The sequence below is a fragment of the Prinia subflava genome, chromosome 3 (genome assembly GCF_021018805.1).
Source record: "Prinia subflava isolate CZ2003 ecotype Zambia chromosome 3, Cam_Psub_1.2, whole genome shotgun sequence".
NCBI classification, from domain to species: Eukaryota; Metazoa; Chordata; class Aves; order Passeriformes; family Cisticolidae; genus Prinia; species Prinia subflava.
Window position 1 is genome coordinate 87,971,731 of NC_086249.1, and position 13,251 is coordinate 87,984,981.

General features: G+C 37.8%; 1 protein-coding gene across 5 annotated transcripts in view; it reads right to left on the minus strand.

Annotated features, from left to right (window-relative positions):
- MID1 (midline 1) overlaps window positions 1-13,251 on the minus strand; it is a 239,171-nt gene that overhangs the window by 55,632 nt on the left and 170,288 nt on the right. For 4 of the 5 annotated variants that reach the window (XM_063392821.1, XM_063392823.1, XM_063392820.1 and 1 more), the window contains exon 3: window positions 8,759-8,842. The exons of the other annotated variant lie outside the window; for it this stretch is intronic. In XM_063392821.1, the coding sequence (XP_063248891.1) occupies window positions 8,759-8,842 (84 nt within the window). The remainder of the gene's footprint in view (window positions 1-8,758; window positions 8,843-13,251) is intronic. 5 annotated transcript variants of the gene reach the window in all.

Here is a 13,251-nt window from a genome sequence, read left to right on the forward strand (position 1 = left end):
CAAGGGAGAGTCCTCATCACTGGAAGTTTTCAAGATGAATAGGCTATATAGTCATGTAGGCTCCCTTTTACATAAAAGGTTGAAACAAATCTTCTTGGGAGGTCCCTTCCAAAGTGTGGGGTGTACAATTGATGATTTATTGACCACTCTTACTAGTTAAAGAGCTGTACCTGATTCATTAAGCATGGCTCTGTGCACATGTGCATGGGCATGCATATATGTATCCATATGTATATATGGATGTGTTTTAGCAAACACTCCAGTGAAATCAGCCTACAGGTTAGCTTGGCCTCTTGTTCTAGCTTCTGAGCCTCATGGCTATATTTGGAGCTGATTTGCCCAGTCTGGACATATTTCAATTATGCAACTGTTCCCTGATTTTGAACATTACAGTGCCATTAACAGTTAAAAGTGAGTTATGTACAGGAGAGGAGAACTGACATCTCTCTAATTCCTACTGGCCTGGGCAACACTTTCCTGTATCTCCAGATGCTTGGAAAACAAAGCCTGGCAAGGCTTGCAAACCCGCAGGATATCAGGCTCTCCCAGAGTGGGGGCCTTTGACTCCTTAGTTCTGTACATGGGCTGGTTCACCCCGTGCATAAACACACCAGGCTGTGAGATGGCCTAGAAAGAATTGTGTAAACAGTTGAGGAATGGCCAGGAGAACCATCCCCTATATTGCCTGAGTAACTATGTCAAGAGAAGCTCTACTCTCTAAATTACTGTTACACCCTGGTGGGAAAAACAAGTTGGTTTTGGTAAGTCCTTCACCTTGTTGTAACTATTTGTGCAGAAGATGGGATCTACATTTTGGGAATTACATATTCTAGATAATGTTATTGAATATTGAAATGACTGTTCCATTAAATTCCATTTTTTTGTTTGTTTTTGTGAGAGTGCTTCCTATTGAATATATAAAATTAGCTTTTACCCATGATTTTGTAATTAATAAGGAACTTATTTTACTTCATAATTCAAAGTTTTCTTTGCTTTCATAATAATGTATTTGTTCCTGAAGTTAATAGTGATGCAAATCTTCCAATGTCTTTGTTTCCATAGTAACCACCTTGCTTCAACAGAAAGAACCAAATCACGTGCCACATACTTGAGGCCCTAAAATGCTTTAATTACTCCTATAACTAATTAAAAAAAATTGATAAAACAAAATTTCTTAATAGAGATAAAGAGCAATAATGTCTACTTGGTTCTTTCCTTATATGAATTTCAATTACTTTTACAAGAAAAAACATCCTGACCCTTATTTTACAGATTATTCAATTTCCTGAAGATCAAATGTCTTTAATCAAATATGCACTAAAGGCTGTGCTAGTTTTCCTACTGAGTTAATGGGCTTTGAATGAAAGTCATCAGAAGCCAGTAAAGTTAAGAAGCCCCCTCCCATTATAGATACTAAATGCTGGTAAAATTTTTGTTCAGGCAAGTAATCTGGGTGCTCAAGATAATGATTATTACTTGTTAGAGTGGTATCAGCTATTTCTCAAACAATCTATACGTTGTTACTGAAGACAGCAAGAGCAAAGATTCTTAGGTTTGACATAACTGGTATGTTGCCCATGCTGTAGTCCATTGACAGGATCAAAGTAAAACCTTACTGGATGAACATTCTCAATTCACACTTTTAAAACTATCCCCTTAGAAACATGTTACAAAAAAAATAACCCACCAAGCAGCCAGCTAAATAAACAAACAAACCAAAAACCCTGAAAAACCCCTCAAACAAAAAATCCCACCCCCAAAATAACCAAAGAAAACAACAAAAACCCCCAAACCCCCAAACAAACGTCCCCAAAAAACCTAAACCAACCCCCTCCACCCCCAAACCTGCCTTGCTGCTGAATGTAATTTGGAAACTACGTGTCTGAAAAAAGAGGGTTTCAATGGTTCTTGATGTGTTTGTCCAGACCTTTAGGGTTGTCCATTCTCATTATTAAATATGTGCTGTGGTATGTCTCCACTGTATGACACTAGCTGCTGGGTGCTTTTTCAAAGTAAATAGAAGTCTGCTTTGCTTCATCCTCCAGAGTTCCCTAAAGGTAACCTCAGAAATGTCTTAGGTACAAATGAAATTTGTATTTCAAAAATGCTTTTGAGACTCAGGGTCAAACAACTGGCACAAAAATCAAATGTGAATGAAATAAAGAAAAGGGAGATGAAAGAAAAACGAATCACAGCAAAAGCAGTGGATTTCACAATTTGGTGATTTTCTTTAAGCAAACTCTTTATTTTGGAAAAAACATCTGTTAACTCTGACAACTGCAGAAAAGGTCTCACAGATCCTGTGGACAAGGAGCTGACCATGTGCTCTCACAGCAAAGGTGGCTGCTGTTGCCTTGAAGGTGTTTAAATGATGAAGAGGTTGCACAAAGGGGCTGTGAGTTTCTGTCCTTGAAGACAGTCAAAATAGTCACTAGGCAACCTGTCCCCATTGTGAAAAGGGGCTGCTGACTAGATAACTTCCAGAGGTCTCTTTCAAACTAAATTATTCTCTAATTCTGTAATTAAGAGCCTTATTTTTATAAATCATAAATGTTACTGAAATCCTGAAAACCTATACATAATTAGTTGAATCATAAATAATTTTTATATAAAGAACTTAATGAAATGTATTTTTAGAAGCTATGTTTATCATATATGACTTATAGTATAAGTGACAATGTTTTGTACTTTTGACTGCACTATTCAAAGTATGTTGCAAACCATGAGTGAATAATATAGAGACATAGCTTTTTCTATTACCTTCAGTTAATCTATTCTTTTAGTTTTTATTTTCTGCATGATATCAAGCTCCAGTGAATACAGTTATTTTTGGGTATTGTACAGTTACAGAAATATCACACTTTTTCTGCTTCACCTGGAATCTTTGACAAAGAACAGACTGTAATCTATTAAGGGATGTTTTCAGTTTTCAGTGCACTTGTGAAAGACAAAAAAAAGAAAAGAACTGGAATTTCAAGGCATCTTACCCTTACTTATTTCGTGTACTCCACTAAATAGAGAAATCTAACTTATTTTCCTTCATTCAGCATTGGTTGAGGAGTCTAACCAGGGGTGGAAGAACTGCCACTCTTTTTTCAGGACAGTCTGCCAGCACTTGGCAGACAGTTGTGGTTCAGTGCTCCTGGGCTGAGCTAACGGGGATGAAAGTTTCAAAGAGCTTTAAATTTAAAACCTATTAATGGAGAGGACAGACTCAGACTTGCTTTTAACTGCTTTTAACATGTGTTTGCTTGATATGAAAGCTGTAGGGCAAAAGGAAGATAAAGCCTTAAAATGTGTGTGAGTTGCTTCACATAGAAGTACTAAAGAAATTAACATAATTTAGTCCTATACAGTGTTAGAAAACTGTAAAGATAGAACCACCTACATGAATTATAATGCTTATATAAAACTTAAGCCTACTTCTCAGTTTTCCCTGAATAGCCTGGCTGCCCTGGTTTTCTCTCCCCCATTAAAATGGTGGTTTGTTTGTTTTTTCACAGTCAAAAATGGTACTTAGCTGGAGTGAAATCCTTAAATCTTTTGAGGGTATACAGAATGGGTCTCCTAATTAGGACATCCTGTAGAAACACACATTTTAAAAAGACTGGGAAGGAAAAAAGGAGGAAGAAATACTACATTATACTTTATACTGAAATAATGCTTCAACTAAATAAAAATACAAGCTAAAAATTGTATGCTCTTCATTTTTCTGTAGAGGTCTTGCATAAGACTAGATGCATTTTCAGTTCAGTTTCCCAGATTTAAAAAAATGGTGTGCTATTCTGCATCAGAGGCTGTAATTAGTCATTTTGATAATAACAAGGAGTTTATAATTTCACACCAGGCTGATCATCACTTGAAACAATTTATTTCAGCTCAGTACATCCCCTGTTAATTGGAAAGTTTTGCTAGTGGTGTGTTCCCATTATGATACAGTCTTGTCATCACAGCCATTAGGTTTGACCTCTTCTCTTGAACCCAACCCAGGAAAGAGCCATCCGGAATCCATGCATATGGATAGCTGGATTCAGATACACTAACAGCTATCATGTTCCTCTGTGAGTTACAGGTGAAATAAAAGAATTAATATGCAGAATGTTGCAGTCTGTCTTGCATGAGGTCAGATTCTGCAATTACTGTGGTCATACCTGGCCTTAGAAAGCAGAGAATTTATAATGTCTGCCTGCAACAAGTTTTTAAAAATTGTTTTGCTATACACAAAGGGCTAAATCCAGCCATTAGTTGAATGTTAAGAATCAGTTCCAAGAGATGTAGTTCAGTTCATAACTTATCCTCAACTATTTAAAACATATTTCAGACTTTTTAAAGCTGTTACTCATATCAGCAGGGATTGTAGTTTCATCTATGATTATGTGTATTTGACGTTTCCCCTTATTAGGTCCTTATTTCACATACTGCAACGTCAAACTTCAGTTATGTCAGATTAAATTTCCCAGTTGCAGTATTTCCTAGGCCTGATTTTATTTAATTTTCATTTTTATAAAAATGTCCGATAAAATCACCAGCTAATTTCACAAAACAAGTTACAGAAAATATGCTGCCATCAATGATAAAAAGTTGTGCTCTGCTTCCTCAGTGCTTTGAAATCTGCATTTAAATTTGGCAGGAGATGTTTTTGTGCCAAGTGCATTCCTTTTGCCTTTAGCTGCCAGTCCTTCCAAATTCAAACAAAGATCTGAAAAAACTGTACATTACAGTTTTGCAGCTAAAAATTCTGAAGACTGACAACACTAACTGAGCTCTAGACTTCCAGCTGACCAGATGGGATGTGTACTATCATGGTACAGGTCAGGGCTACTCGAACCCACCTACAATATCCTTGTAATGACTTCTCCCACCTGATGACCTAAGGCAGGGTCATATTCCAGATCTAAAATCAGAGTTTGTCTCTCCTGTGCCCCCTGTTCCCCTCCCTTGAGAACACAATTGTTAACACAGAGAAGTTCAACTGAAAATTGAAATGAAACAAGCACCGTAAGTTAGACACACAGAAAGGAGTATGACAAATATATATAATAGGTAGACTAGCAGTGGATAAAAATGCTCCTGGTGAGACTAGACTGGAAGGAGGTGCTGGGAAGAAATGGAGATGGATAACTGGAAAAGCAGAGCGAGCAAAGCATCACTATGAAAAAAGGTGCTGACACGGGGAGATGGGTGAGCTGGAAGCCTCTCCAGAAGTACAATCAAATGGGAGAATCAAATGAGAGCCTCAAATGAGAGACTAAAATAACAACACAGATGCTGTAAATTATAACCCCAGGAACAAAAAAGGGGTGGAGATGGTGGAAGGATAAGGTGATGGGAAGAAGAAACAGTAGAAGAAGGACCAGGGAAAAGTCAGCATAGCAAGATGAGAATATACAAATGGGAATTTCTGTGTTGGGGAAACAGCTGGGAAAATAAAGCCTTGCAGGGTAGAACCACTAGGGCAAGAGAGCAGAGAGGGCAGAGTCCTAAGCAGAACAGTGGTCTGTGGGATGGCAGGGGCTTACCGAATATAGTTGAGTATCCATGGAGGTCCGAGCAGTCTGGGAACCAAAGGAAAAGGTTCAGAATAAATACAGACCTGAAGCAGGAAAACACTGATCTTGGGACATGGATGCTAAGCATGTACAACTTGAAAAGGATCTGAGCAGGCAAGGAGGTGGAGACTGGGTGTGAGAAAAGAGGAAGACAAAGTCTAAGGAAGGAAGAAAGGAGTTAGACTGTCAGAGGAATAGGCCTCTAGTTGAATAATTTAGCAGGACATTGTGTGGGTTTATTTTACAGGGAAAAAAGTCTGCACCAGATAACTTTCTAATAAATCTCAAATGATCCCTATGATATCAGCTATATTTTCCCATTTAGTAAAACATTTCCATCTGCCTGCAGATGTGTAATCATATATTACAATAGAATCACATAAATGAGACCAACAGAAACAACTGGTCTCTCACCAGAGAGTCTGGTTTTATTGTTTCTTACAAATCTTTTTTTTGCAACCTTGGGAATACTTCTTACATGCGAAATGTGAGAAGTAAAAACCAGAAATGGTCCAATGGTTGTCTTTGGAAATGCTGCTCTTTTGTAGGCACTTAAAAAGGCAAACATCAAAGGATCCTTTACTCATCTAAATTATTAACTTGTGATTTCTATGAGTTTTGCCATTGATTTGATTTAGGTAGGATTTCACCTCTTCATTGTAAAGGAAACTGAAATAAAGCAGTTGTTCTCCCAGTCCAGCTTTTAATTAACAAAAGACTGCAATGTTAATGTGATTATTTGGGTTTTCATTTGCTAAGGATATCTCAGTGTAAGTATCAAGACTTTGATATCTTTTGTAGGTTTTTTTTTCTTTTCTTTTCTGACATTACAATCAAAGAAGAAGCTAAAGTGATTTCATTTCTCATAACACAATCATTTCAAAAAATGTGTTTTCTTGCTTTCTAGCTGTTGTCTAAGTACCAGCAGCCAGGTTGGACAGGAGCTCAAGGATCATGTGTTCCAAACTTTCCTGGCAAAAGCTCAGTCTAGACAAGATGGTCCAGTACCCTGACCTGCAGAATCTTAAAACTGTCTAACACTGGGGATTCCAACACCACTTCCCTGAGGAGATTATTCCAATTGCTGATCGTGAGAAATTTTCCTTTCATGTCTAATCAGGATCTCCCCAGCAGTAACTTGTATCCATTACCTGTCATTTTTTCATTGGACTGCCTGTAAAAAGAAGTACCTATCTTCTTTGTAGTCATCTTTTAAATACTGAAACATGATGGGAAGGTCTGCCCTAAGCCGTCTTTTCACAAGGCTAAACAAACTCACTTAGCTGGAGTGAAATACTCAACTCTTTTGGGGATATACAATATGGGTCTCCTAATCAGTACATCCGATAGAAACTCAATTTTAAAAAAGACTGGAGAAAGAGTAAAGAAATCCTTGTTTTAGACAAAGCACTACTTAGCAACAACAAGTCATCAGCCTGTTATCAACAATTTTCTCACACTAAATCCAAAATTTAGCACTGTACCAGCCTGACTCTGCCAGCTGGCTTTAAAGATATTTTAGTATTTAACACCTGTCATATGTAAAAGGTGAATATTCTCCTCCAATACGTTTATTCAGTGCTAGCCATTTCTCTTACCCTGCTAGATATTGCTGTTTGTTCAAGGAATAAGTTATTGTGTGGAAGAAAAGCTAGTTTTGAAAACAAAATTCATATGCCTGACTTAACCCATACAGAGAAATCCTAGCACATCCCAATTCTCTTGTGAAAAAAAATACTTAAGTATAAAAAGAGTTACCACTTTAAAAGATTCTGAAAATGGCATAGTGCACATGGCATAATGAGCATGCTTTTAAAAGCAACAGGTTTACTAGGTTTTTTTCTTATTAGTCTTAAGGAAGATTCATTCCTGGCTGATAACATCCAGAAAAGAAAACATGAAGAAATTGTTATGAGAGCTGTGTTATTTTGAGCACAGACTGATAGAAAAAAAAAAACCCTACAGATCAAGTTTTTCATGTAAGTTATTTCTTGACTTTTATGCCTAGGAGTGATGTTTATTCTGTGGCCTTTGCCACTTCACATCACTGAGTATTTCAGGTTTTTTCATTTATAAAATAAAATGAAAAGAAATAACTCTCTTAACTCTCTTTCATGAGACAATATAAAACTGGTCTCAGGGCAGTACCCAGAGCCTTCCACAGTCACCCTTCATGTACTGGGACTTGGTGGTTTCCCTGGGGTGGGAACAGGCACTGCAAATGTCCTGGCAGCCTTCACGTGTTAAATCTCTCTATTGAATGGGACTGGTCATGTACAAGGAATACAAACAACACTGAATATGAGGAGTCCTGTAGTCTCTAACATGACACTGTCACTTTCTGGCTGTGATGACAAGGCCAGTTTAAGAAATATTGATTTGCCCCCACCACTATTCTAATCCTGCTGGCACCACTCTGTGCAGCTGCACTGTAAGCCAGGTGTGGGTGAATCCTTGGGAACAAAGTAGGGAATAAGAATTATCCTTTGAGCATCTATAAGAGATGTAGTGTGCCATCTCCATAGACACTTGTAGCAGAAAAACTGAGAAGCTGATGAGCTGTGACAGAGAGGGAAGAGTGAGGTGCTGAAGGGTCAGAAATTGCCAGGCAGTCTTCATGCCAAGGGCAACATCTCATGGATTCACTACAAGGCAATCTTGACTCACTGAGTCCCTTTAGCACTTTAAAATGCACTCACATATATCACTATTTTCTCTGATGTTGTGATATCGAAAGGAGAGAAATTCACTAACAAAAAATGAAAAGTCAGCACCTGATACTACATATGATGATTTAAAAAAAAAAAAAAAAGGAGGGAATAGGGGAAGTGTACAACTGTTGGCAGTCTTCAGGAAATCTCATGCCAAGGTGTGTGATCATCTCTTTGGTCAAACATTATTCAATTTGCAAAACAGCCAGTCAACTCCAGATGCAAATTAATGTTACTTACTCATTAAATCTGATAATTTAATGAAGTTCTATTTACTTATTTTGAATTGGCATGATGATTTCTGCTATCAATGTCTTTCTTCCTTTCTATTTTAAAGTTATGTATGGGGCCAAAAGGTTTGCTCAGCTTCAAATTACAAAATGAATGCTCTCATTTACTGACACCACTTGTTTCACATGACAACTGGGAATGTATTCATTATGGGATGAGTATATACTTGTGTTCAGGAAACTGAATTATGAATGCAGGTTTCCTTACCTGGCCTGCCATGGCACTACAGAATGATACTGCTACAGCTCCTGAATTCTCAGCAAGGTCTGGACTCCAGGGTGGGGTTAGTTCCTTGGTGAGAAAGAAATGAATTGATACAGATGGAGTTTATGGTATCCTCGCATCTTTTATTTATGGTAGATGCAATTTTAAAGAGAGGAATTAGATAGCAAAGTCAGTGTGTGGTATGTGACTGAGAGACTGGTTCTGAAATTTAAGAAAAGGCTCCCTCAGTATAAAAACCCACACTGTTTTTCAGAGTAGAGGAAGAACTCTGTTTAAGCTCATTTCTGCAGACAAAAAAAACCCTCTTAACTTTATCTACCTTACTTTTTTTTTCTTTTTTGGCAGCTAGTGACTTAATTTCAGAATTCATTAAAATAACTTCAGAACATGCCATTGTTAAAAGGGTCATTCTTACTCTCACCCTTTCATCAGCACTACAGCATGTGGGGGCATACAGCCAAGTACATCAAAATATTACTCTTACTGAGAGCAAATCCTTCTCCAAGGTGCGTGACTGTAACAGCCAGCACCAGTGAGGAGGTGGATAACAAGCTATCATGGAGCAACTAGTGAAAGAGAACCATATTTCCTATTAATGAAGTGTCAAATTACCTGAAATTACTCACAAAACTTCTCTAAGTGACAACTTCCTCAGAAGTTTCTAGAGCCTACACTATTTTCTTTAGGCTTATGACTGTTGAAAGTCCTGCAGCCCCTCTGAAAACCAAGCAGCTTTTACTTAGAAATGTTAATGTCTAGTTTTTCGAGATGCCTTGGATTTGAAGGACACATTTCCGAGGCATGGATTAAACAAACAAAAAAACAAAGCAAAAATAAAAACTAAAAGCTGATTGGAAAAAGTAAAGGGAAAGTTACACTTCAGGTACTCAAAGTATTTTATTTGCATGGTGTTATCATTCACTTATTTCTCTGGCTAAGCAAACTACAGCTGTAGAATGGTGAATATTCTTAGAACACCTGTCTCTTGAAGTACTGGGTCACTCAGAAAAAATCAGAAACTACAGAAATATTTTAAACAGCTGCTCCCCGTAAAAACAGTTTCCGACTGTGTAGAGTTGTCCTGGTGAAAGGGAAGAAGAGGGAGTGAAAAAGCAGAGGTTTTTGGCATTCTAGAGGGAGACAATATATTGTGGATAGTGAAAAAACCCCTTGCTTCCAAAAGGACTTCATTTAAATTCAACCTTCTCTCTAACTTTGTCCTGACTGCCTATAATGCCTCCATGCAGCTATCCTCTATATCTACCATAGCTGCAAACTGAATGTCTAACTTTAAAGAAACAGAGACAGAAGCCTTAGATAGGCTGAAGTCCTACAAATTCCATTAAAATTCCTTGCTGAATTGCAGTGAGAGCTCTGTTAGTGATCCTGCTGAGGAGGAAAAGCATGTGAGAACTGAGCTGACTCAGGGCCTGCTGAAGCAGTGCCCTGGACACATCCCCTGTGCTGCCCAGCTGCTTGCCCAGCTGGTAGCCTGTGCAAAGGAAGAGGTATTGAGGACATCCAGGGTTTCTAAGAAAGCATTGCAAGGAGGGAAAACTGAACCTGTGGAGCAAGAGAAGAAACTGGATTTATTCAGAGCAGTAATGGAGGTAAAAGCTTCTCTGTTTGTACCTTTTTGGCCCTGCTGCCCATACAGGTTACTTTGTAGTGCACTTGCCACTTTTCCAGAGACTCCAGACTGGACTGGGGCTGGGTTATGAACACCAGGAAAGGAAATAACCTCTGGCCACAGGAGAAGAAAAAGCAAAGAATAAATTCTTGTCTAAATTCCTGAGCATCAACTGCTCTCAAGGCAGGAAGCGTGGTGTTGAGCCCAGCTGGAAAGAGCTACAGTAAATACTGCTTGTATCCCAAAAATACTGCAGGGTGCCAATATAAATAATTGCATAGCACACCAAAATAGATATGATACTGTAAGCTATGCATTATTACAAGGGGTTCTACATTGCAATATTGCAATATGCTACTGCAGTATCCCTAGCTGCAACAGGATAAGTAAAAGCACAGTTTATGGCCTGGAAAGGATTACGGACAAGTGAATGCAGCTTTACATTTTTAGCACATTTTTGTATTAGCAGTTTCACACTCATATTTGCAATTTTTGTGTGCCTGTCAAATTTGGGAAACAAGTAAATTAATGACAAAAGTCTAAATTATCAGAACAATGAATTTAGATCTATGGACCAGCACATTTCCTTTAAGCACTTTTAAAGAAGGTTCACAAGAACAGTTCTATCCTACAGAATTCTTTAGCTAATTCCTTTCAAAGTGTAATGACAAGCACTCAGCAAATTTATCAAATCTTGGTAGGGAGACCCCACCATTTGTGATGATAGTGCCTCATTTTCACATTGCAGGTGGGAAAAAGCCTTTTTGTCACCTCTTGGAACGGTTCAGAGGACTTAGGCTGGAATTCATCAAGCTGGATAAGCATGCGATCTCTCTTGAATTCCTTCATAATTATAAGGACTGTTACTCAGCACCAGGAATCCACCTGAACTACACCACTCTACAACATGCAAAATCAAAAAAATAAGCTTAGAAAATAAATAAATAGACAAGTAATCAATTAATATGCTAATTAACAACACATAAGAAAGGACCAAACACTAAATCTTGAGCCTGCTAATGCCTCTTTTCTTCCTCACTGTATAAGACATTTATCTGTAAATAAAATATCACTAGTGAATAACTGTGAAATTAAAAGAAATTTGTAGTAATTAAATGCAGAGCTGAGCACTGAAATACTCCCTCCAGGGACACTTATTCAAATACTGTCTTTTTAAAAGGTTAGAGAATTTAGGCTAAAACATAAATAATGATAATTATCCATAGCTCACAGATGACTAATTGATTATTGATGAGTGATAGTTGGTTAAAATTAAACTAATTCATCAACTTTATATATAAATATTATAGAGCATGCTTTTAAAACCATAATTCATTATTAGGGGACTGTCCCAAATGTTTATAAGCCAAAAAATCATGAAACTAACATTTAGAATTTTTTCCTGAAGCTTTTAATACTTACTATATTATTATATGGTGAATCCAAAGCTGAAATTAGTCATTAGTTTTGAAGTGCTAAAGCATTCAATTTATAAGAAAATGAAGTGACATACTGCATTCTTTCCTCTGTCTCCCTACAGAGTGGTGTCCCATAGCAGAAGTCTGCTCTGCTAGATACTGTATGAATACAAGAAACAAAACCATAGTCTCACCCCAAAAGTAGCTAAACATTTCAAGCAAAGAGCCTAGCACTAAAAGATCAAAAACTGATGCCATCTTTTATTAACATTATTTTAAAATTCCTTGACTTATAATATTATAAAAAAACCAAAAATTCAGACTTCACTGATTTGGAACGGCTGTCTTTGAGCGTGAAGTGACCTTGCCCTGAAACATTGTGCATTGCTCTAGGTGTGAGGATTAAATATGAAAAATGGATATTTATTTGGAAAATGGCAGCACTGGGACAATGACAAGATCAAGGGAGAAGCAACAGCAAAGTATCACCATATAGGCTGTTCAAAGGAACCCTGGGAAGCTGAAACTCAGGGAACAACAAAACAGAAAGATACTGAAGTGATGGCAAATTAACATGGCTGAATCAATACCAGGGACACAATTTTGACAGTAGTTCAACAATAAGGAACAAAATGAGCCAACAATCAAATTCATGAAGAGGCAAGAGAAGGAGCCTAAATGGGGAATGATCAGTGTATAGACAAGCAAGGACTTGAGCACGTGAGCACATGTATGAGAAAATGAAAGGCTAAAGATAGGAGAAATATCAGCCTGTCTGAAAAGATTGTTTTAGATAAGCACATACATATTCACACAGATATATAAAAATATATCTACCTGCACATGTCTGTATATATACAGACACTTGTCAGTGTCAGGTCAAAAGTATCTTGACAGAATGAAAAATATTTCTGTGAATGTCCCATTCTATGGATGCCCCATCCTTGTAAGTGTTCAAGGCCAGGTTGGACGAGGTCCTGAGCAACCTGACCTAACTGGAAGGCATCCCTGCCCATGGTGGGGTCAGAGAGCTAGGTCCTTTCAAACTCCAGCCCTGTCCTCTTGTGATTCCATGAATGCTGATTGTTCAACCCATGGGACTGCCTGTACTTCTGCAGGTTGCAGTTATTTTTATTTTTGTTTTGAGCTGTGTTTGTTTCTGCCCAGCTCTTCCACCTTCAGACCTTGTTCCTGACTGATCTCAACTTCAATAACCTAAAGCTGAGCATGCTGATGAGAAGTACAGCCTGAGTGTACAGGATGCTGAGATACGACTCAGAGAGAGATGTCAACCTCCCAAATGTCAGTAAAGGTCATGGTGTCAAAAATTTTAAAAATTAGTTTCTTAGATGCACATTCTCTGAGGGGAAGTCTCAAAGAGTAGCAGACAGATGGGGACAAGGAAACAGTTGTCATTGTTGAGGAAG